At 39.5% G+C, this 25,239-nt stretch overlaps 1 protein-coding gene across 1 annotated transcript in view; it reads left to right on the forward strand.

Annotated features, from left to right (window-relative positions):
* Window positions 1–25,239, forward strand: part of si (sucrase-isomaltase) — a 59,979-nt gene that overhangs the window by 12,082 nt on the left and 22,658 nt on the right. The window contains exons 12-26 of the mRNA XM_086261097.1: window positions 2,576–2,689; window positions 2,891–2,975; window positions 5,459–5,576; window positions 7,887–8,058; window positions 10,623–10,739; window positions 12,072–12,226; window positions 13,657–13,741; window positions 18,575–18,631; window positions 20,603–20,727; window positions 20,902–20,990; window positions 21,268–21,317; window positions 21,677–21,859; window positions 23,669–23,803; window positions 24,249–24,455; window positions 24,555–24,709. Coding sequence (XP_086117223.1) covers window positions 2,576–2,689; window positions 2,891–2,975; window positions 5,459–5,576; window positions 7,887–8,058; window positions 10,623–10,739; window positions 12,072–12,226; window positions 13,657–13,741; window positions 18,575–18,631; window positions 20,603–20,727; window positions 20,902–20,990; window positions 21,268–21,317; window positions 21,677–21,859; window positions 23,669–23,803; window positions 24,249–24,455; window positions 24,555–24,709 — 1,847 coding nt within the window. The remainder of the gene's footprint in view (window positions 1–2,575; window positions 2,690–2,890; window positions 2,976–5,458; window positions 5,577–7,886; window positions 8,059–10,622; window positions 10,740–12,071; window positions 12,227–13,656; window positions 13,742–18,574; window positions 18,632–20,602; window positions 20,728–20,901; window positions 20,991–21,267; window positions 21,318–21,676; window positions 21,860–23,668; window positions 23,804–24,248; window positions 24,456–24,554; window positions 24,710–25,239) is intronic.

The following is a 25,239-nucleotide window of genomic DNA, read 5'->3' on the forward strand; positions in this document are numbered from 1 at the left end:
TATATAAACTTTTATGAACAATTTAAAACAGTTGTAAAAAATAAAGGACTTTATGCAGCCATGTGAAAAACTAAATATAAGCATCAGTAGATATACCAGTAGGGTTGTGTGTGGTATGGTTCCCACTATATAGATTCAGTCTGGTTTAATTCCTGAAAGGCACGCAATGATGCAAAATAATCGATACCCCCCCCCCCCCTAGAGGTAATGAATCTTTTTTGAAAATGTAAGCAGTACAAATATCTTTACTTCATCTACAGTTTGTAGCTCTGTTGACTAGTAGCTCCTTCCTGCTACTTATCCTCTTAATTTCTATTGAAGCAATAATAGCACACATAGCTCTTTACAGGACTGCTTATATTACTGACACAATCAGCTGATATTTGATGCAAGGTCACAGGTTTGTTCTCATGGAAAATAATTTTCCATAGAACAATCATAGAACATAAATATATTCATTGAGAGATCTTTTTCCCCGTTGAGAACATTTTTTAAAAAAGAGAGTGGAAGTGCAGAGTAAAATGTCTTGCTCAATACTTTCTTTAGTGTTGCTTTTGATTATGCACACAGCGAGACCCTGCCCCACTGTTAATAGTTTTTCCATCCTGTTTATAACAGGTCAAACATATGCATTGATTCTGCATTAGTGCTTAATCTTAAAAAGTTCTGCATCACCACATCACACATTAGCCATGGGTCTGTGCGTGTGTGTGTGTGTGTAGGCCTGTGTGTGAATGTGTAATGGCGAGAAATACAGAGAAAGGTAGAAAGAAAAGACCCATAGTCCCCGCGTTCATTTATATGCATCCAGCTGTGTGGGTTAAAAAAAACTTTTTTGTAATTTGTGGTTTGTTTCTGCACACAAGTGTGGCCATACTTGTGTGCAGTTTATTTACATATGCAGTTCTATGTATTCTCATTGTGAACATTCAAGTGTCTCTGCCAACAACCTCTGCTGTTGCTGCCTCTGTAATCAGGTAGGCACTGAAACAGACCTGGTATATATTCTGCTTTTAAAATAGAGAATAATTGCTGAGAAATATGTAGATAAAAGCTTTTCCTGGCACCCATGTTGGAGTGCCTGAGTAAAATCATAGCAGGACCTCATTCAAACAGGTGGACATTTCTGTTCATACCACAAAAGTAAAGCTAGATGAGAGTTAAAATAAAGGGCAGTGGGGAGAGCTAAAAGAAACCTATGTGGATTTAAAGGAAGGTTTAACTGTTGACAGAAACATGCACAGAGAAAGGGGTATGTGCAGACAGTCAGAGAAACACAAATAATGGATTAGATGAAAATGTAAAGGGAAACAGACTGGCTGTCTTACTGTGGCATGGTGACAGAGACATGCACAAGAAGCAAAGAGACAGAAGAGACAAAATAGATAGGTTATCAGATACAGACAAAAAAGGAGGGGGTAGACGATATGCGAGGTAGAAAGAGACTTTGGAAAGAAGGTAGGCAGAGGGACTGATACCGGTAGAAGAGAAGAGAGACAGGTGGATAACAACTTCGAGAGACAGACTGGCAGACAAAAGACCATAAAAACAGTAAAAGAAACAGTGAGATATGCAGCTACAAATGACAGCACATTCCATATCCTGTTGTCAGAATTACTACGCAGCTGGAGATGACAAAATCTGGCCTTGAAGGAAGGAAGGGCTCAAAAAAAGATGCAAGGGAAAGCATCTGCAAGGGACTATCAATGAGCTTTGACCTTGGATTTCTGACCATCTGCCAAAAACATCTGCCTATAAATCTTTGTGTTTGTGTGTGTGTGTGTGTGTGGGGGGGGGGGGGGGGGGGGGGTGTCTGTGTGCGTGTCTGCAAGCACATGAGCGTACATAAGTATGATTCATGTCTTTGCTGAAAACGAGGTTGTAATGTTATTGCCCATGGAAGTAAAGGTAAAAGATAGCTAGAGTGGAGCAACCTTGAGATTTAATATCTAGTGTGCTCTTCAAGAGTGTTCACATACAGAAATACAGCCACATACACACACACAAATATACACACACAAACGCACAAAAACTCTGTCTTTCTCAGTGGATTAATCATTTTTCTCAATACATGTCATTAAGGATGACTTCTAACACACAGTCACGTCTGGAGATTTCTATTGCATTATCGATTTCTCCTCTCCTTTCTACTCTTCCTCAACTCATTTGTCTCTTTATCCCTTTTCTCCTTAGCCATCTCTCTCTCATCAATCCCTCTTCTCCTGTATTTCATCTGTCCTCTATTTTCTGTCATTGCCACTTCCCTAAACTGGTCCTGCAACATCTACATAGGAACATTTATATTTTTCCTGCAGAGCTCATAATTTTGACTGATCGTGCCCTGTTATGTTGATTGGTGATGTTGTGTTATGTTGATATAGATTATTTTGCAGACTAAATTGCTGCTTTGTTTCAGACATGTTTCACATCCATATATGTTAAGTGCATAAAAAATGAGCACATAAATAAAAAAATTTGTACTTACACCTACACAGAACCAGAATTGTAAACTGTGAGTGATGATAACTAATGTAGACTAGTCAAGGTTTTTTTTCTCACATTCTCTCCCTCAAAGGTGTGGCCAGGAGAGGCTGTATTTCCAGATTACACCAGCCAAGCCTGCATAGATTGGTGGGTGGATGAGTATGAGCGATTCTACAGGGAGGTCAAACATGATGCACTGTGGATTGTAAGTCAGTTTTGAATACAGAAAACGGAGGTATGAATAGTTGTGGCCTGACCGAAAATTGTCAAAATGGCCAAGGGCCAAGAAAGAGCATTAATAATAAGAATTGTGTTAACTTAACAAACATGGAAAAAAATTTACTTCATAACCGTCTTTAAACAAAACAAGAGTCCTCTCACTGAAATCTACTGTATGTCCTTGCAGGACATGAATGAGGTCTCTAATTTCAAGCAAGGATCAGCAAAGGGCTGTGCTTCAAACAACCTCAACTACCCTCCATTCATTCCAAGTAAGAGATGTTGTTTTTTATCTTCTGAGCCATGATCATGCTAATCATTTGACGTACATGGCTGTTCTTATAGCTGTAAATTGTGGCTTTTAGAAGAAAAAAAAGAAAAAAAGAAATCCAGAAAAAGCTGGGCAGTCATTTAAAATGCAAACTGAATATTATGCTACTAAAATACCAAAGAAGAGGCCCTGAACTATAGAAATTATATTTCAATAAAGAGTAGAAAATGATTTACTATGGCAACTACAGGGAGAACAGAATTATTAGGCAAGTTGTATTTTTGAGGAATTTTATTATTGAACAACAACCATGTTCTCAATGAACCCAAAAAACTCATTAATATCAAAGCTGAATGTTTCTGGAAGTAGTTTTTAGTTTGTTTTTAGTTTTAGCCATTTTAGGGGGATATCTGTGTGTGCAGGTGACTATTACTGTGCATAATTATTAGGCAACTTAACAAAAAACAAATATATACCCATTTCAATTATTTATTTTTACCAGTGAAACCAATATAACATCTCCACATTCACAAATATACATTTCTGACATTCAAAAACAAAACAAAAACAAATCAGCGACCAATATAGCCACCTTTCTTTGCAAGGACACTCAAAAGCCTGCCATCCATGGATTCAGTCAGTGTTTTGATCTGTTCACCATCAACATTGCATGCAGCAGCAACCACAGCCTCCCAGACACTGTTCAGAGAGGTGTACTGTTTTCCCTCCTTGTAAATCTCACATTTGATGATGGACCACAGGTTCTCAATGGGGTTCAGATCAGGTGAACAAGGTGGCCATGTCATTAGTTTTTCTTCTTTTATACCCTTTCTTGCCAGCCACGCTGTGGAGTACTTGGACGCGTGTCATGGAGCATTGTCCTGCATGAAAATCATGTTTTTCTTGAAGGATGCAGACTTCTTCCTGTACCACTGCTTGAAGAAGGTGTCTTCCAGAAACTGGCAGTAGGACTGGGAGTTGAGCTTGACTCCATCCTCAACCCGAAAAGGCCCCACAAGCTCATCTTTGATGATACCAGCCCAAACCAGTACTCCACCTCCACCTTGCTGGTGTCTGAGTCGGACTGGGCCCATCCATCTGGCCCATCAAGACTCACTCTCATTTCATCAGTCCATAAAACCTTAGAAAAACCAGTCTTGAGATATTTCTTGGCCCAGTCTTGACGTTTCAGCTTGTGTGTCTTGTTCAGTGGTGGTCGTCTTTCAGCCTTTCTTACCTTGGCCATGTCTCTGAGTATTGCACACCTTGTGCTTTTGGGCACTCCAGTGATATTGCAGCTCTGAAATATGGCCAAACTGGTGGCAAGTGGCATCTTGGCAGCTGCACGCTTGACTTTTCTCAGTTCATGGGCAGTTATTTTGCGCCTTGGTTTTTCCACACGCTTCTTGCGACCCTGTTGACTATTTTGAATGAAACGCTTGATTGTTCGATGATCACGCTTCAGAAGCTTTGCAATTTTGAGACTGCTGCATCCCTCTGCAAGATATCTCACTATTTTTGACTTTTCTGAGCCTGTCAAGTCCTTCTTTTGACCCATTTTGGCAAAGGAAAGGAAGTTGCCTACTAATTATGCACACCTGATATAGGGTGTTGATGTCATTAGACCACACCCCTTCTCATTACAGAGATGCACATCACCTAATATGCTTACTACCAAGGCTTTCGAGCCTATACAGCTTGGAGTAAGACAACATGCATGAAGAGGATGATGTGGACAAAATACTAATTTGTCTAATAATTCTGCACTCCCTATAAACTCTGCAGTTATAATTAATTATAATAATTTTTAATTAGTAATCTATTAAATATTAGTATTATTATTAATTAAGTTAATTATTTATTTATTTTGTGGCTACCTAATTCAAAATGGGCACCTGTCAGTAAAAGATGCAAGTTTTAATGATTTTCATTTTTTCCCCATTTTCTGCCTTTTCTGTGAAAACTAGTCATACTGGTATGCATTTAATACAAAGAAACAAAGGATACCATAGAAATGCAGGTCATCGCCCAAATATTGTACACAACTTGATAAATTAGCTACACTAGCACACATAATAATAGAAAAGCCCTTTATTGTCATCGTACATGCACAGTGTATCCTAGATGGTTTTCTAGAAAACTCATCTAGAATCATAGATCCCTTAAGAAGAATTTTGAAAATGACTCTTCTGCCATGTCTTTTATTCTGACTGTGTCCCAGATAGGATGATCATAACTGGAAAAGGCACGCTCCCCTGATGCCATCCTTGTTATTGCCCTCCTCCTTAGTCATCTTCCTGCATTGCTCTCTTTTCTGTCATTTCCTCATTGCTCTGACATCCTATAGGAGTATACATCAATGTCTATCTCATTCTTTCTGTCCTTTTACTTCATCGCAACACCATCACTGTTTTTTCGTATTCTCTTCATGCCTCCTCACCCCTTGTTCCAGCTCTTCACTCCTTTATCTTTTCTCTCCCTCAGACATTCTCGACAACTTGATGTACAGTAAGACTCTGTGTATGGATGCCAAGCAGTCTTGGGGAAACCATTATGATGTCCACAGTCTGTACGGGTACTCTATGGTGCTGGCTAGTGAAAAGTGAGTACATCAATAATCAATGACAGGAAGAGTTCAGGTTGTGCTACGAAGGCCAACTTTCTGCCACCCATTCAGTATATTGAGACTCTGGGAAACTCAAAATACACAATGTAATATACATACTGGTGGTGGTCAGAGGGCCCGGTGGCACCTGTGTCCGGCAGCCTCGCCTCTGTCAGTGCGCCCCAGGGCAGCTGTGGCTACAATGTAGCTTGCTATCGCCAGTGTGTGAATGTGTGTGTGAATGGGTGAATGACTGAATGTAGTGTAAAGCGCTTTGGGGTCCTTAAGGACTAGAAAAGCGCTATACAAATGCAGGCCATTTACCATTACCATTTACATAATTTTCTAAATGAATAGTTGTAGAATCAGATGTTACTGACCCATTGTGCTAAAGTCCAGAGCAGTTGACTTGACTTCAATGTGTTAAATCCGAAAACTTGTTTTAATGAGTCTAGCTTCCAGTGTGTTTGAATGAATTTCTCATTGGAGTCTGGCGCTGAAACAGTTTAGTGACCCATTATGTGCACAAACTTAGAAAGGAGTATTAAATATATTGTCGGTGCCAGCAATCTGTTGAGGAGGGATAAAAAAGTGCTTCACCATACTCAGGTTTATTATTATTAATGTTTTATACTTGCTAACCAGTTAGCATTGGTTCATCTTATTTCCTTATCTGAATGCTGTTGAAGGGCTCCAATTCCATTGTCTTGAACTACAGTAGTCCTTGTTCTCAGCAACCTTGCTGAATTTGGCATAGATGTGTATGAGCCATTTTTTGGCCTACTGCAATTTCTTATTACAGTGGCCTCTGAGCCCATTGCTGATCCTCCAGAGAGCATAACAAGGCCTACCATCACTACCTGCAGTCCAACGCAATGCAGTGGGAGTTCTTCTTAGAGACAACATACTCAGCAAATCCCGGTAGCTCTGCAACCAAGTAAGCTAGCGCAATAATTTTTTTTGCATATGAAACTGGAGGAGTTGTACTTACATCTTATGCCATCAGCTTGTCCTAGGTCACAGTTTCCTTCCACATATAGCTTTGCAAAAACTGCATAAAAATCACTTGCAGCAACAAAAACATGATATTCCAGAAACAGCTTCGCCGATCCATCAGCTGTTTGTAACACTTCCTACGTCCATCAGCGCGAACTATCACATGACCGCATGACCTGCCCGAAACCGGAAGTGACGTCATTTTGCGGAAATGTAGTTTTTTACGATCGGGGCCTTATGAGCTTGTGTTTTACTTGTTATGTGTTTTAAAAAGTTATGTTTGACTTTATGACTTTTTGTGTCGTTTCTGGGATGCTTAAGACTCATATTGCACTGCTGGAAATAGTTTATTTTGATGCATATGCTGTTATTTTGCAAATTTGCACTATAATATTTATTTTCGTTTTTCCTGCAGTATATAAAAATTGGTGTATTTCAAAAATAAAACTATGAAGACACTCAAAATAAATTTCCTGTGGTGGGAAACTAGTTTGTGTAACTTTTTTGTATTTACAGTTTTGAGGGATAAGCCTCTTAAATTTCTCTAACTAGAAATATATGTTAAAAAAACAAAAACGATTTTCAATTTTTTTGTAGTTTATTGCACTTTTTGCAATTTATGTAATTATTATGCACCTAATGCAGACATATTATTAAAGTTTGGGCTATAATGGTTGTATTGATGTATAGCAACTTGAAATGCTCCCAAAAATGGCTCCACAGCATGTAAAAATATAATATAAGCTCTGGCGAACTTGGTTCTATGGTAGGTCTTAAAGGGTTAATGTTTAAACTCTGCTCATGTCAATTCTCCGAAGTTACATCACTACCCTCGTAACCACATTTACACTCGAAAGAAACAATCTGCCTATATATGGTAACACACACATACACAGACACAGCCCACTCAAGACCATGAAATACAAGCTCCCTGAAGTGAGCTTGCTGACGCACTGTTTTGGTATTAAAGCTAGCTCATCATTCTTTTGTCAGCTTTCCTACTCATTTCTTTTCTTCTTTCTTAGTCTACTAATTAAAATGTATTACTGGCAGGAGACACATTTTGTAAACATCATCAGGGCTTTATATTGTCGTGGAGATTGATAATGCTTCGATTTTGTTTGAATAAAATATTAATGTGTAGTGGTAAATCAATTCAATCTTTCTCTCTGATCATTTGTGTTTGTGCATATGCATGCGATATCTGTTTCTCCCTTGTGCTCTCTCTGGCTCTCTTTTTTGTCCCATTGTCCTTTTATCTTAATGACCCTGTATCATCTGCTTGTCTTCTTGTTAAATTCTCTGCCACAGAGCTCTGCAGCGTGTTTTTGGAGCAAACCGTACCCTGTTGCTGACCCGCTCCTCCTTTCCAGGTGTGGGAAAATATTCAGGTCACTGGCTGGGGGACAATGGTGCCAACTGGAATGACATAAAATGGGCTATCCCTGGCATGCTAGAGTTTGGCCTCTTTGGAATACCCTATGTGAGTAGCAAACATTCAGAGAAGGTCATGTAATGGTCATATAATTTTTAGAGATGGCACGATACCACTTTTTTATGTCCGATACCGATACCGATATCATAAATTTGGATATCTGCCGATACCGATATGAATCCGATATAGTGTTTTTTAATCAACAAAACTGTTTTTTTAAATATCTTGCTGCATTTTGTATAAGTTCATACTCAAGTTTAAAACAACAACTACACTAAAGCTATTCTGTTATACCTGTATGCAAAAAAAAATATTTCATAGTTCAGCAATACTGATCAATCTAATAAACTTAGACCTACACCATCCTCCCTATTCTGGTATTTTAAAGAGTACTTAGCATAAATATTAAGCAACCTAACTAATAGGGTTCCAACTCCCAGCAACAACAAAAATAAATAAATAAAAAATAGGGAACCACCCCTCACGCTCCACCTCATGATGCTTAATCGACGTAATCAACCTTAATTTGATGCAGTGTGAAAAAAAATGCACAGAAATCAATTATTTTTTTCAATATATTAAAATATTAAATAGATTCAACATCTTTCTTCAACAAAATTGCAGACTGCACAGATGGTACCTTCCCAAAGGAAAAAGTACTATAGCTTACTAGGGTATATTAGACTTAATAGTCACTATATACAGTAATTGACTTCTATTCATTTTACATCAAATTAAAACTTTGGCTGTCAGATAATTATTTATTAAAAGCTCGACATTTTAAATGAGAATAAGAAAGAAAAGTATGTCTTTGTGCCCCTTTTCCCTGTTCATGCCCTATCGGCCCCCCTGGCTAAACTTTGCTAGATCCGCCCCTGCACAGTTACCAGCGTCAGCTATGTAGAAAAAGATCCTCGAGTAGAAAGTAATATTAAATAAATTCTAACAACAGCTTATCGAGCTTAAACGTGCTGCTGTTGTTCAGCCGCTGGTTTCCTCTTTCTGGTGCAAAGTGGGCCAAAAACAAACAAGAGACAGGGACTCGCGACAGAAAAGCCGGTCAGCTGATCATTAAGCAGTTTCATGATTGAAGTAGCAGCAAGAGGAGGAAGTCGCTCCATATATCGCTTGTTAAGCTTAACGCAGGAATGCTTTACAAACATTCAGAGATGGACTTACACACTTGCTTTACTTCTCTCGGGATAACTTTGTCGGAGATGAAATGCCGGGTTGCTAGCGAAGCTCCAAATGCTATCCAGACCACTGACAGGTCCCCACGCCACAGCCGCTCTATCACGTGATGCATACTGCTCTGATGTGCTAACGTTCTGAGGTGAGTTACGGTGTGTTGCAAGTTTTGTGAGGCGCTTTCGTGATATTTAATGGATCGGATTACATTTTTTATTTTTCTCCGATATCCGATCCAGTAATTTAGGTCAGTATCGGACCGATACCGATACGTAATATCGGATCGGTCCATCTCTAATAATTTTTAAAATAGCTAAAATCATTTGATAAGACAAATAAATATGACCATTCAAGTTTTTATTTTCACTTCAGCAAAGCATTGAAGAATGAAAACATATATATCTATATCTATATCTATATATATCTATATATATATATATATATATATATCATTTGTACTCTACAGAAAGCTCCAGAACCAGGCATAGAACTTAATCTGTTTGTTAGCGTGTGTTTCTGGCACTTGGATGGTTCTCTCTTTTGCTTTTTTTAAAGAAGATTTAGTTGTCATTGGGATGTATGCTCCGTCATAATTTCAAACAGCAGACAAGAAGAAGTGTGTCTTGAATAAGATCCATTAAAATGTCTGCACCAACAGCAGTTTTCTTTCCTGGAACAACACCATGTTCAGAAAACACACTCCTAGCCAGTAACCGAGTGGACCTTGTACTTGCTTGTGTGTATCGCTAGTTTGCAGATTTCAAACAGCAGTAAGAAAACGACAGGGAGTCCAGTGCACATGCAAACACACACATGCACACTCCTCCAGCTGTGCACAGCAGGTAGTCATATATACATGCCAACTTCTCCTGCTGGGACTGTGTCAAGCAGATTTTGGGTTCCTCAGTAGACACACGCTCACACGAACGCAGAGAGAAAGACGGAAAGAAAGCAGGAGAAATAGGATTTGGATCGATTCCCTCCCATTGAGGCTGTTGTAAAATGTGGCCGGTAGTAAACAATAGAAAGCAAACAGTCTCTGCAGACTGGCCTTTGACTGAAGTCTCTTTCTTGGACTCCATGAAAGCAATTAATGTAAATAAAGATTACAACCCACATCTACTGTTTGCCAGTAAATCCTCACTAAATGGAGCCAGCATGAAGAGAGGCATTTTAGAAGATAAATATAAAGGCAGTTATCACACTGGTGCTACAAGAGATTTGTTAACCTTACAGTTGGACCATTTTTTAACCAGGCCATAATGAAACATTAGTAATCTAGAGATCTTTTGTTTTCAAGTTCAAGTTTTCTCAGAGTTTGTCAAATGTTATTCCAGTTTGATTTTTCCGATATAACAATATTAGGATGTTGTTAGAATTGAACCTGTAGGTTTTGGCTAAATGTCATTGTAAATGTTTTTCAGATTGGAGCTGACATCTGCGGTTTCTTTGATGACTCCACTGAGGAGTTGTGTCGTCGCTGGATGCAGGTCGGGGCTTTCTACCCCTTCAGTCGGAACCACAACGCTGAGGGGTACAAGGTACTCCCAGATTTATTATATTAGATTGTCAATCTATATATTACAACTTTGCTGTTTGGTGCAAAGTACTGCAGGGTATACACATTATTCTATAACATTGTATAGGTGCTATGAAATCCGAGCAGTTAAAAACTTTTTGTAGCCGTGGAGATTATCACCTCACTGGTGCAAGTACAGCTGAATCTGTGTTTAACACTGAGGATGCAAGCTGCTGAAAAACACAACATTTGAGTCTGAAATAAAATATTACTCACAATCTCAATGGTGCAATGAAATTTAAAGGAATTGATATTGATATACATAAAGTTATTGCAATATGGTGGATTCTCCACATCAGCTGCAGTATTGCACTGACTGCCTTTCTTAACTTTCTGACTGGACAATCGCTCTTCAAGAAGAGAGTCAGTATTCATTTTCAGTGACAATGATTTTCAACAGGTGGTAATATTAACAGAGTAAAAATTATGTTTATATTTAACAAGCAGGCTAAAACGTTAAATGTCACAGGTCAGATCAGTGGCTTAATGTCACTGAGAAACACAGGGAAGGCGCCTGCTGAGCCTAGAAGAGTGCTTATATTGCCACTGAGCTATTTATACAGATGAACACAAATGGCTTATGCGAAAAATCATTCTACACTATTGAATCGCATGAAAACTGATGCTCCCACAACATTTTCCGTTTGGGGTGGGGGTTGGTGATAGTACTTGCTTGAAGACAGGGACACGATGATGATGAATCTGATGTACAATTTCCACTAAACAAGACAGCTAAAGTGTGACCTTTGCTTTGCCCTAATCATGGCGCTCATCACATCCCATACAGATAGTCCAAACACACACACAGACACAAATGAGTTTTCATCAGACTGTCAGAGTTGCTGGAGGCATAAATGATTAGCCAGATGAGAGGACCACGGCCTGTAAGCAGCTAATCACCCTCACACTTACCACACTTACCACTGTCATCAAATTAACATCATACCTCTGTTTCTTTCTCTCACTTTTTCATTTATTTTTTTCTTTTGCTCTTTGTCTTTATAAACTGTACTTTTAGATTGCTCCAATGTAAAGGTAATTTTGTGGTTATTCATTATGATTAAGGTTAATGTGTATTTGCTCATGGTAATTTTCCACTTTCTCATCCCTCCTCTTTACTGCTTTATCGTCACTCACTTCCTTTAATTTCAGCGATTTTCTTTCCTTCTCTTGCTCAAACATATTCCCTCGTTCCCATTGTTTTTCAGTAACTAATGGACAAATATGTGTTTTATTTTCTCTATTATTTCTTGTTCATTAACACCATTCCCTTACTCCATCTTTCTGTCTCCAGCCTCAGGATCCAGCTGTATATGGTGCTGACTCAGCACTGGTCCGGAGTTCCAAACATTACCTGAACATACGTTATACACTTCTGCCTTACCTCTACACGCTATTCTACAAAGCCCACACTGCAGGAGAGACTGTTGTACGTCCTGTTCTGCATGAGTAAGTCCCATCTACTATTGAGTTAAGTCATTATGCTACCAATTCAAACAGCGACACAAATAAACTGCAGTTGCTTCGATTCACCTGTGGACATAACTCATAAACACCTATTCCTAACCACCAAAACCTTAAATCTTCCAAAAGTATTTCTCATGTACTTCATACTGTGTATTGCTGGAGACCTCAGTAAGTGCAGTACTAAACCGGGGCGTTCTGAGGAGTGGATGTCTTTTCATCTCAGCTAGGTCACTTTGGCATCATCTGACAGATCACAGATGATATTACACTGCTGTGACCTCCTAATGACCAGATCACACAACATAGTTGATAAATCAACCTCCAACGATGGTGACATCCATATTTGTTGATGTCCTTGTGATTCCTGTGACAGTGGGCACTGTGCTAGTTGCATACAAGCAAAGTAATTTATTCAATAATAGGGCATTTGTCTTGGTCACTACCATCATTCTGATGCCACAGAAGAGTGTGACATTATCATCTGCAAGGTCATAGGTGATGTCACAGTACCTCTGAAGGTGTATCTAGGAGCAAAGAGAAGACTAGCATCATGTTGTTTGGATAACTCCCTGGTTATCCAAACAACCTGATGCTATACTATACCATAACTCTGTCCACAAATACTCCCACCAAGACGGAAATAGACAGTATAAACAACTGTCAAGGCAGGCAAAAACAAAAATTCCTTGATTTCCTTTTTTTCCTAAAGAAAGAAAATGAGCAATTTTACATAGTGAAAAGCTCTGTTCCAAGTGCCTGAAAGCTAGTAGCTGAAACCTGGCAACCCTGGCCTATAAACTAAAAAGTGATGTCACTGGCAATGAATGAAAGGACAACATGCCAACAGAAACTAAGACCTTGGCAAGACAGCAATTCCAAATCGAGTGAATACACTCCTGTTTGAGTGGTTTTATTTTTAAAAAGCACAAGAAAAATTAAATGTTTTGGCAATCAGACAACTAGCAAACCACATGATAAACAGATAGCGAGAAGCACAAGGACCGTGTTGCAGTACAACTGTTCATCCCTTTCACCATTCAAAAAGACACCAAGGGCATTAACAAAACATAATGGCATCCAAGTGACAAGTTGTAAAGTATATGCATGACTCTACGAAAGAAAGAAACGGATTGGAGATTAGTAGCCACACAGCTTAAATGAGCCAGCCAGGGTAAAACATGGAAAATGTGATCTAGTAAGACATGAACTAATAAATTGGAAAAATCAAAGGGTGAACATTAATTTAATGTTAAGATAAAGTTTAGAATTGTAACAAAGCATAGACATCCTAAAGCTTTTCTAAACCATAAACTGGAAAATAAAATGTACGGTCTGTAGTTTAATTACATTTTGGCTGGACACAACATAATGACAAAGATGCCTAATTTAATATATATTCTTCCTTGCCCAAGGTTCTATTCTGACAGCGCAACCTGGACAGTAGATCGCCAGTTCCTCTGGGGAAAATACCTGCTCATCACACCTGTATTGGATCCAGTAAGTTAAAACACACAGAGAGAGACATATCAGAAACAGAATACATATACATATGAAGATACTTTGGTCAAAATGACATCATACACATTACTTAAAGAAATGTACATAGAAAATGGAGAAACATGTCTTGCAGCTGAACAGCTACTCACTCACACAGTCACACACACGCACACAGCGTGACCTCCACTGGGAAAACATGACATGGGATTTTCTTTGTTGCCCTCCCCTACTCTCATCCCTCTTTCTTCTCTCTTCCATACCCTCCCTCTTTTCTCTGAGCTCTAATGAGAGCACTGACCTCATTACGAGCAGATTAGAAGTGTAGATAGAGTGTGTACTCTTGTGTTTGTTTCAGTGTGTGTGTGTGTGTGTGTCTGTGCGCTTGGGTTTTGGTGTGTGCGTGTGTGTGTGTGTGTGTGTGTGTGTGTGTGTGTGTGTGTGCATGCGTGCAGCTGCCTGCATATGTAAATGTGTGTGCCTGTAGGCACATATGTATGTGTGCATATGCAGTGATTGCGGTCATGTCAAAGTGGCCTGAATAATAAGCAATTTAGTGCGGCCTCTCGTGAATTACAGAATAGTGGAAAGCGAATTGGATTCATTGTCGGGCTGAGGATGAAGTAACTTCAATCAGTGTAATTGTGAAAAAAGTTTCTAATACAAGAACTGTGTGTGTGTGTGGGGGGGGGGGCTTTGTGATGCTTTAGAGTTTACGTCTTACAGAGTATAGGGAAAGGAAAGGAAGAAGCATGAGGCAACTGTGCTGGATGTTATTTTTGTGAACCAAGACAAATGCACCTATTTGGGATGCCTTCACAGCCAGAGACACAATTCAACTGCTGTTGTGCAGTTGGAAACAGGATAGGATAAAAAGACATCCATTATCAGTGGGTGTGTTGGGGCATCAATTATGACTCACTGCTCATTTCCCTTCTCTTTAAAAGCAATGTGCTTTCCATCAAAGTGCCCTGATAATTGAACAGAGAGAAATGTTTAGAAGTCCTCCAAGGAGGGGAAAATATGACCTTCCTTGTGATGGTGAAGACATGCCCTTGAATAAATTTACAGTAGGTAAAGTTATTCAGGAGTTGGATTAAACATTTGCTTTACAATGTTGTCTTTGTCTGTAGGTGGCATTGGGAAGAACTGCAGGGTTACTTTGGGTAAATAGGGTCATCTTCCAGAGCCTGACCTATAGAGGTCATGCGTTTAAACGTACACGCTATACCAGCGGTCCCCAACCTTTTTTGCGCCACGGACCGGTTTATGCCCGACAATATTTTCATGGACCAGCCTTTAAGGTGTCGCAGATTAATACAAAAAAAAAACTATTACCGGTACCGAAAAAAAGAAAATTTATTCATAACATGCGTGAAAAGACCCAGGAAAACCGAGTAAACAATAAAAACGGCAACAAAATAACGCTGAAAACCGATAAAAACCCTGAAAACTATACATTTCACACCTGAGCCTCAACTGTGAGCCCGGTACCAAACGACTCACGGACCGGCACCGGTCCGAGGCCCGGGGGTTGGGGGCCACTGCTCTATACCCAAACGTATTTGCTTATCTGGCTTCATATGTATATGTATTTGAGTGATGTCGCATCTTAATCCATAGGGTTTAATATGATGTCGGCCCACCCTTTGCAGTTATAACAGCTTCAACTCTTCTGGGGGGGCTTTCCACAAGGTTTGAGAGCTTACCATTATTCCAGGAGAGCATTTGGGAGGTCAGACACTGATGTTGGAGGCCTGGTTCACAGTCTGTGCTCTAATTCATCCCAAAGGTGTTCTATTAGGTTGAGGTCAGGACTCTGTGGAGACCAGTCAAGATCTTCAACACCAAACCTGCTCATCTATGTCTTTATGGACCTTGCTTTGTGCAATGGTGAGCAATCATGTTGGCACAATGCAGTTAGACAAGTATTGGTCTCTGACAACCACCAAATCCAGACTCAGAAGTGTGACTCGTTACTCCAAAGAACACTTCTCAATGCGCCCTAGTCCAGTGGCAGCATGCTTTACACCACAGCATCTGATATGTTGCATGGCGCTTGGTGATATAAGGCTTGGCTGTAGCTGCTCAGCCATGGAAATCCATTCCACTGTTCTTTAGATCAGCGGTCCCCAACCTTTTTTGCGCCACGGACCGGTTTATGCCCGACAATATTTTCACAGACCGGCCTTTAAGGCGTTGCGGAAAAATACAACAAAATAAAACCAGTACCGGTAACGAAAAAAAGATTTATTCATAACACATGTGAAAAGACCCATGAAGACCGAGTTAAAGATAAAAACGATAACAAAATAACGCTGAAAACTGATAAACACCCTGAAAACCATACATTTCACACCTGAGCCTCAACTCTCGCGGCCCGGTACCAAATGACTCACGGACCGGTACCGGTCCGAGGCCCGGGAGTTGGGGACCGCTGCTTTAGATAATCTGAAGGCCACATGAAGTCTGGAGGTCGGTAGCGATTTACTCTACAGAAAGTTGGTGACCTCTGCACACTGTGCACCTCAGCATCTGTGATTCTACATGGCCTACCGCTTCATGGTTGAATTGCTGTAGTTCCCATTTGGTTCCACTTTGTTTTAAATCCATTAACAGTTGACTGTGTAATATTTTATAGTGAGTGAAATTTCACTACAGGACTTGCTGTACAGGTGGCATCCTTTCACAGTACGCTGGAATTTACTGAGCTTCTTAGAGCAACCCATCCTTTCACAAATATTTGTAGAGTTAGTCAGCATGCATAGGTGGCCACTTGTGGCCATGGAGGGGATTGGAGCACCTGAATTCAGTCATTTGGATGTGTAAGTGAAAACATTTGGCAATATAGTGTATGATCCTGACCAGTCTGCATAGTTATTTATGCATACATGGACATTAAAACTTTTGTACTATCATTTATGTAAGGTTATGACTTTTACAAAAGGGTCTAAATTTTCGTTTCACCATTTTGGAAAACAATGCCATGCAAATAATGTTCAGGTACAGAGCCCGGCGCCTTAATGGATGCCCCTGTTTCTGTCTGTTTAGACAAAAACAGTAAATTTTCTTTTACCATGAAAATTGTTTTCATGTGATTAATCAGCTTAAGAAGGGTTATATTGCAGTGTCGTCGAAGTGTTTTTGTCCTCTTGTATGCAATTTCAAAAGGATTCGGGTGGCAAGAGTATGCTCACTATATGTGACGGCTGTGTCATGCTCTGAAGGGCAATATAAAGAGATATCATCAAGGGTCAAAGGATGATCTTTAACAACCCTTGATATTCTACACTCACCTTTTTAACTATTCTCTACTATACTCTATCTGTTCTTTATTTATTCCTTTGTCTACTTGCCTATCCATTTCTCTAATGATGCTTTCTCCATCATGCAGATCAATCAATGCTTTAACCTTGATCTCTGTGATAAACTGAAGAGATCTCCTGCACTCTATCTCTGTCATCCCCTCTGGTCTTCATCCATACTTCTACTCTCATGCCCGTTTCTCCCTTTTTCTTTTCAGCTCATCCTTTCATCAAACGTTGGCTCCCTCGTCTCATCTGCATTCTCTTAATCAGCTGCTGTCTACTCACCCTTGTGATCCCATTTCATTTCATCCCACTTCTCTTTCACTCTGTGTGTCATACTCTCCCTCTCTTTCTCTCTCTCTCTCTGCTGCTCTCATTTAATTCAGCTGCCATCTGATCATTCTGCCAGCATGAATCTTTGGCTCACCTGATCAAATCTTACCTTATAGCTAACTGAGATTCAGTGCTCCAAATAAGGATACAGGCGTCGTGCTGTTTCCCTATCAAACGCAGTTAGCAACCATGCTAAGTCCTGCAGTCCCTTCCCGTTAGTCAGTGGTGTGAGTGATAGGAGCCGCGAGCAAATCCGACACCAGAAAACGAGGTATAGGGGGAGCATCCATTTCCCCAGGCTGTCATCCTACAGGCTGTGCAGCAGTTGTGGCTGGTGATTTACGTCAAAGTGTGAATCTGTGGCCCTTAAGGGGGTGTTAAGTCATTTAATTTGGTTAGCAGGCCATTATTTTTATATATTTGATCATATTTTAGTCTTTCTTCTTTTACTATGTCCTGTTTTTTTCTTTTACTTCTCAAATTTAATAATTTGGTGTTATTTGTCATTGTTTAAATATGCCTCGCCACTATTCTTCTTGTCCTCCTGAATCCCCTATTTCATGTTCCTAATGACAGACCTTAACAGTCCACAAAAAGGACAGCGTGAGAGAGACAGAGAGAGAGAGAGAGGAGGTGAGAGAGTAATTGGAAGGGAGATGCTTTTGCCATCAGTGCCTGTGACAGGCCTTGGCCTGTGCAGTTGTCACACTGTATTTCACAATATAGAATTTTTTTGAGAAGGACCTGTAGTTTGCGCTTTCTTTAGCTGTGCCCCCTGTGAATGTCTCTCTCTCTCTCCCTCTGTTCTGCACTGTCACAAAGAACAGGGAAGTGACAATGCTATCAAAGGCTTGGTGCTCGTCTATTGATTGCCCCCGTCTGTCCACCACCTTAAGCCATCAAAGGCTGTCACCTATCAGTTGTTGCTTGATGCCGTCTTTCCCATCGTCTCTTACATCATAGTATTGTAGACTGAAATGTCACAAGGCCTGTGTGGAAACTTTGTATTGGATGATAGGCAATTTAAGAACATGTTTACTTGATGGGGACATTTTATCTTCATTTTTACAATTAAGTTGCAGTTATATATAGCAGAAAGGGCTATCCTCACTTTATCCTCACTTTATTCGAGGCACTTTCTCTGGAGATGCAAATAGATAGTCATGCAAGTGTTGTGTTCTTGTGTTTTTTGTAGGGTGTGGATAAGGTGTCGGCATATCTACCTGATGCTCGGTGGTACGACTACGAGACGGTAAGGATATTTTTTCCTCATTGGAAATGTTTCCTCTAAAGTAGCACAACTATCTGTTAGATGTATGGGTCTGTAACTGTATTTGTAAATTAGCACAACTACTGCCTTTAATGGAGTTGTATACATTAATTTACACACTTGTAGAAACCACAATTCTTTAAATTCTTGCTGAAATGTTCACTTTACTTAATAGCAAAGGTAACTACCAGAGGCTTACTGGAGGTTGTCCAAGTTAAGTGCAAATTCATAAATTGCACTCTTTTTATGGTTTGATGGTCATAAAACTGTGTATAACCCACAATGCAGGAAAGCTGGGTTTTAACTTCAGACATCACAGTATAGGCAGTTTTTAAATCCCATTTAGGGAAGCAAAATAATAGAATATCTTCAATATAATACACTCTCAATCAAAAACAGCTTCCTTAAAAATCTCATTGAGCTGAATTAACATAATAAGCCTTGTAATCAAAATAAATCAGATAGATTTGGGGGGGGGGGGCTATCACTATCATGTTATATTTGTCACAAAAACATGTAAAGCACAACCTGTCACATGAAAGTTGATGCCTCAAGTTGTTGCTTGAGACTGAGAGACTAAAGTGATAAGACAGAGTAGGAATGAGGACAAAGAGTGTGAGAGGGGACAAGGAAGAAAAGAGAGAGACTATCTCCCTGACAGAGAGATAAAAGAGGTGTTAAGTTCCTTTGGGACCTTATTTAGCCGTCACAGTGGCGATGTAAAGCGCCCACTGATCAGATGAACGATTAGATTGGCTGTCTTACTGCCGGCCCCTTGTCCTGGTTGGTCCCCTGTGATTATCTGGGTAGGAGGATAGAAGGGTGGGGGAGCAATGATGTAGTGAAAATGACCATGAAAAACAAGTTACAGAGCAAAGAAATACTGGAGAAGCACTCGGATGAGAACAAAACAGATGGGATGGGAGTTGAATGAAAAGAAAGGGGAAAGGATGGCTAGCGCAATTACACAGAGATAGAGGAAAGCATAAACAATAGAGAGGATGAGAAAGAGGCAACAGAAATGAAAATTACAGTATGCAGAAAAGAGGAAGATTGCAAGACTAAGAGGAGAAAGAGAAGAGAGGGCTAGAGAAGACCTCCTTAAGGCAGACAGTGAGGGGGAGATAAGATCTGAAATTGCTTATAGATGCTCCACTAACTCTAGCCCACACACACGCCCATATTGTACTGCATAAAATGACACACACGCACACACAGAAACTGACACATGCACACCCGGACACACCCTCACATAGAGCTCAGTGGGAATGGAGGAAACAGGATAAAAAAAAAAGAATTAGAGCATCACAAGAGAAAAAACAGGACACGGTGAAGGAAGGAAGTAAAAAGGAGAAAAGGAAGAGATTTTTGTTGTTAAATAGTTTTAGGCTGCTCTGAGGATTTAGTCCTCAGGGGATCAAACAGCTGAGCTCTAACTGGACCAGAGATGAATGGAGGGACACGTTTAAAAAGAGAGAGACAGAGAGAAATGTGAAGTTTATCATTATAATATTTTGAAAGCCAGTTTAACATCCAGATTTCATAAGGCCTGTTGTCAAGGGTGAGACAGGAGAACACCCTCACAAAAGGCCCAGTGTTAGTTTGTTTCCAAATCAGTTGTCTTTTATAAATTACAGGGTGGTCACCTCATAATTGTTGCATGTGTTTACATACTCATTTGTGAATACCCCCCCCGCGCTCTGCTTATAGTATGAGACTAGAGTTTGATTAACAATTACTGATGATGACTAACTGATTTAAAAGATCGGTGAACTCTGATTAAATACGATGAAGTAAAAAGTGATTAAAATTACATACCCTACATATGTATGGTATAAAAATAATTATATTTTTTCAGTAAAAAGGAAAAACAGTCTGCATCGCATAGATTCTTTTGCCCACAAGAGGGAATTCAGTTAAATTAATATTTTATTCTGCTATCCTTCTGATCAGATGGAACAAGTGGGAGACCGCAAAAGGCATGTTGAAATGTACCTACCAGCAGAGAAGCTTGGATTACACATCAGGGGTGGAGCAATCCTCCCAACACAGAAGCCTAATGTCACCACAACATACAGGTACACACACACACACACACACACACACACACACACACACACACACACACACACACAGAGATTATCACAAACATGTACATAATGGCAAACGTTGTATTCTTACATTTGGTGCATTTGTTTTATTCATGTGAACGCTATTTGTAATTTTATGTGTGTTTATGTATATTTAACTAGTCGGCGTAATCCCATGGGTTTGATCATTGCTCTTGATGACCATGACAGCGCAGCTGGAGAGCTATTTTGGGATGACGGTGATTCCCGAGGTATTGTCTCCTTTTTTCTTTTTTTCTTTTTTTTTGTCTGTTTGCTAGTATGTTGTGTATTGCTATTACCACTGACTGGATTCTGGATACGTTTTTTTTTTCATCAAATGAAAGTTCTTATCTTTTTGAGTACAAAAAAAGGATATTAGCCAATCACTTTCAGTTAGCTCATACGTATCAACAAGCTGAAGCTGTTACACTTTGCTGTGTAACTATGCATCATTTGTGTTCAAGTGCTGTGACAAAGATAAAGCTCTGTGTGTGCTTCTCTTTACAGACACAGTTAAGAATAGCAACTACATCCACTACAAGTTCACTGTTACCCAGGTAACTTCCCACACAAGTTCATACATCCTTTCTTTCAAATTGAGCCAAAATATTTCTTTCAATCTGAGCTTAAGTCTAAAGTTCAAAACCACCCAAGAATTTTGACTTTTTCATTCCACTTTACCACTCATGGTTGACCAATGTTGGGATGCTAAAGTATTGCTGGATCAAACGTTTTTTATGCTTTAAACTGCACTGAGGACTAAATTGGATGTTTAATGTATACATTACGTTACATTACATTACTCTGGGGTGCATGGCACTAAACTTAGTGTGTGTTTTCAATTTGCAAATCTGGGATCATTTTTAGAAGGTCAAATTATGTGACTGTGTCATAATCATAGTCTGCTGTCTTGTAGGGAACACTGACGATGCAGGTGACCAACAATGGTTACAATGACCCAAACAACCTTAAGTTTGACAACATTATTATCCTTGGGGTACCTACTGTCCCCGCATCCGTCTCTGTGACTGATGTTGATGCTACAAACACTACTACAATATTAGATAACAACAATATAGACTACGATGGAGCCAAGAAGGTAAATACAAGCATGTTTCTAGACATAATTATGCAAAAAAAGAAGCAACCTTTGTTTTTTTTCTTGTTTGTGTTTGTCACACAGTCTTTATTTATAACACACGTGAATGTAGATTTTGTCAGACTATAGGTGATCTGCAGCAGCAGAAACCATTTTTTGAGTAAAAAAATCAAATATAGGAATAATAAAAAGAAAATCTCTAATCTAATATCGACAAACAAGCAACATATATGACAGATATATTTAGTGAGTAGTTAATGGAAACAATCAATATCAATATTATCAATCAATGAATTAATATAATAATAAGAAGAAGAAAGCACAGACTCTAGTATTGCATGACTGATGCAGAATGGATGACTTCTACAGCAGCCACACTTCTGTCATTTGTTTCAGTTTGACCAGGAATGAAACCATTATTGTTCACTTCAAGGTTAGCCTCTAAGTGTAACAAATGTTAACAATTTACATTGGGTGAAAATCATAAAAAAAAAAAAAACATCTGTGAGAGTGTGTGGGGGCATGTCATTACGAGAAAGAGAAAAAAAGAGTGAAAATGAACAACTAAGAGCAATGATTCTACAATAAGTGCCCAGGATTAGGAGCAAAAAGGCAAGAGTCTGTAAAGTGTTGAGAGACGCTTTAAGCAGTACTTTTTAGATTTGTTGTGTGTGTGTGTGTGTGTGTGTGTGTGTGTGTGTGTGTAAGTAACTGCATGTACATACACTATGTTACGTTCCCCTGGGGGGGGGGGGGGGGGGGGGGGTCTAGGCGTTAAGGGGGAAGCAACAAAAGTGACCGGGTCAGAAAAAGGAGTCAGGGAGGCAAAACAGTTAAATAAAACAGACGGACAAGCCGTTATCACCATAAAACACCAACAAAACACAAACAAAACTCAGGCGTTGGTCAAATAAAGCAAAAAGTCAAAAGGAAAGCGCAGCTCACTAGCTGGAAACCACACTACACAGCTCACTAGCTGGACAACACACTACACAGCTCACTAGCTGGAAACTACCGCAGAAACACTCAGCTCACTAGCTGTACCCACACAAAATGGCACTCTGGCCCAGAGCTCACCCTGCTCTGGGCTTAAATACCTTTAATTGCTGATGGGAGTCAGCTGTACAGGAGGGAAAGGTGGCATCTCAGGTAGGAGGTAGTGGGACACGCCCACACAGGCACCTTCAGGAGGAGGCCCTGCTAGGGCCGTAACAACTATCAAGTATATGTAGCTGTGGCAGTGTTTGTGTAAATCCTTGAGGTCTCCTTGGTCACGGGCACAACCTTACATTTATCACAAGACACTGAGTTGTAATAATTTTCTGCGTGTTAAAGGCATCTGTGCTGTTAAACCTAAATTCTGGTTTGTCATGTTCATCAGTCTCCTTTTGCCTAGTCTGACCAATGAACATAGCTCACAGCTGCTAAAGATCATTAGTTTCATACACACTAAAATATAAATCAATATTAAACAAGTCAGCCTGGAAGCTAAAATGTGTTTTATTTGATTACTTTATTTGATTTTTAAACAATTCATTCTTACTGTATGTTAGGGATGTTCTTGGTGACTAACTTGTTAGTGATGTAAAGAAGAGAAAAAAATAGACATAATAGACAAAAAATAGAAAAAAAAAAGTGTGGACACTTTGGCTAACTTTAGCAATGCTAGCAGCGGTGATGCTGTCCACATCCCGATGTGTCATAAAGATGACACAGTCACATCGCCAGGCAGATCTGGGCTTTGTTCTCAATGGCTTCTGTAATCCCTGCACAAACACTTTCCTTCCTTAAAATTTATCCAATCCACAGGTGCTGACCCTGCAGAACCTTGACTTGATCTTGGGGGAGACGTATGTGGTAGAGTGGAAAGTACTACGTATTAACTGTCATCCAGAGGACAATGCAGATCAGGCTAAGTGCGAGGCCAGAGGCTGTATCTGGGATGTAAGTAGCCTACTGAATTTCTCATGTCGTAGGCTAATATACACATATCATTTAATTTTTTCTATCAAATAGTTGGAATTCCGTGTTAAAGGTAAATGATGAAAAGTGCAAATGCTTTCATTATATGGCAAATACTACTATGCAGACCAGCAGAAATCCAAATGAAGCATATTTGGATAAACATTTTGCTTTCAAAACTGCAGTAAATGAGCATCATCAATGCCCAAACACTTACACTTACCCAGCTTCTTTGAAACCTGTTGCTGGCATCAAATTCAAAGTTAGCACATATTAGAAATGCAATGACAATATCTCAGTTTGAACATTTGATTTGTTGCCTTCCTAACAATTGACACTTAAACATAGCCTTTTGGTGATTTGATGGTGTCAGTCTTGAAACTTTATTTCATAGTGCTCCGTTATGTTTTCTTTTTTCCCTACATAGCCAATTGCCATTGAAGGTGCCCCAAATTGCATCTATCCAGAAAACTATGGTTACAATGTCACATCATTAAGGGAAAGTAATGAGGGGATGACAATTGATATCATTCGGAACACAAAGTACAGGAGCAGTGGCCGTCCACAGTCCCGTGATATTGACACACTCCGTGTTGACATTAAATATCACAGCAGTGACATGCTGCAATTCAAGGTGTGTGCCTATTTTTTTGTTTTGTTCACGTAGTGGGGCAATAATTGATTCATGATTGATGTGCATAAATTGATGCAATAACAATTCCTCCACATGCAGATCTATGACCCAAATGATGATCGCTATGAGGTACCAGTGGAGTTGTCGGTTCCTACAACTCCTGAGACTGAAGAGAGCAATAGGCTTTACAGGGTCGCTATTGTCAAGTACCCATTCGGCATCCAGATTATTAGGAATAGCACCGGGACTATAATGTGAGTATCCAAAAGTTTTAGGTATGTTGAGGCTTTTCTTTAATGGAATTTTTTTTTCATGTGTTAAAATGGGTTTTCAACACTTGTATTTATTTGTTAAATAAAGCATAAATAGATAAAGCATAGATAGATAGATCGATATTCTCAGTTTTTCTTAAATAATACTAAATTGTCCCACCAAGTAATAAAGTCAAAAATAGGTTAAAATTTCCATTTCAACTATTTCAACTAGAAACTCTTTTATCCTAAAAGATTAAAGTAACAATGCTGAGTCAAACCCTCTGGTGCAGTTACGCAGTCACATGAGATATGCTCAGGAAAGTTTCTCAGTCCATCAGTGCCTGAAGTTGTTTCCGCTTGTTCAGCATTCATGATGATCTCACATGAAGCAGCACAGGTTTGGAGTCTATTCAAAGAATATTTCAAAGCAAGGGTGACATTATTTTGTAGTTAAACCTCCAATGTTTTTTTTTGGAACCGTCAGCTGAAATTTTACTAATTAAAATTTATGTTGAAGGGGTGCCTGCAGT

This window comes from Aulonocara sp. 'chitande type north' Nkhata Bay, linkage group LG14, assembly GCF_057382095.1.
Source record: "Aulonocara sp. 'chitande type north' Nkhata Bay isolate Kocher_YH1m ecotype deep benthic linkage group LG14, A_spYH_male_GT1.1, whole genome shotgun sequence".
Classification (NCBI taxonomy): Eukaryota; Metazoa; Chordata; class Actinopteri; order Cichliformes; family Cichlidae; genus Aulonocara; species Aulonocara sp. 'chitande type north' Nkhata Bay.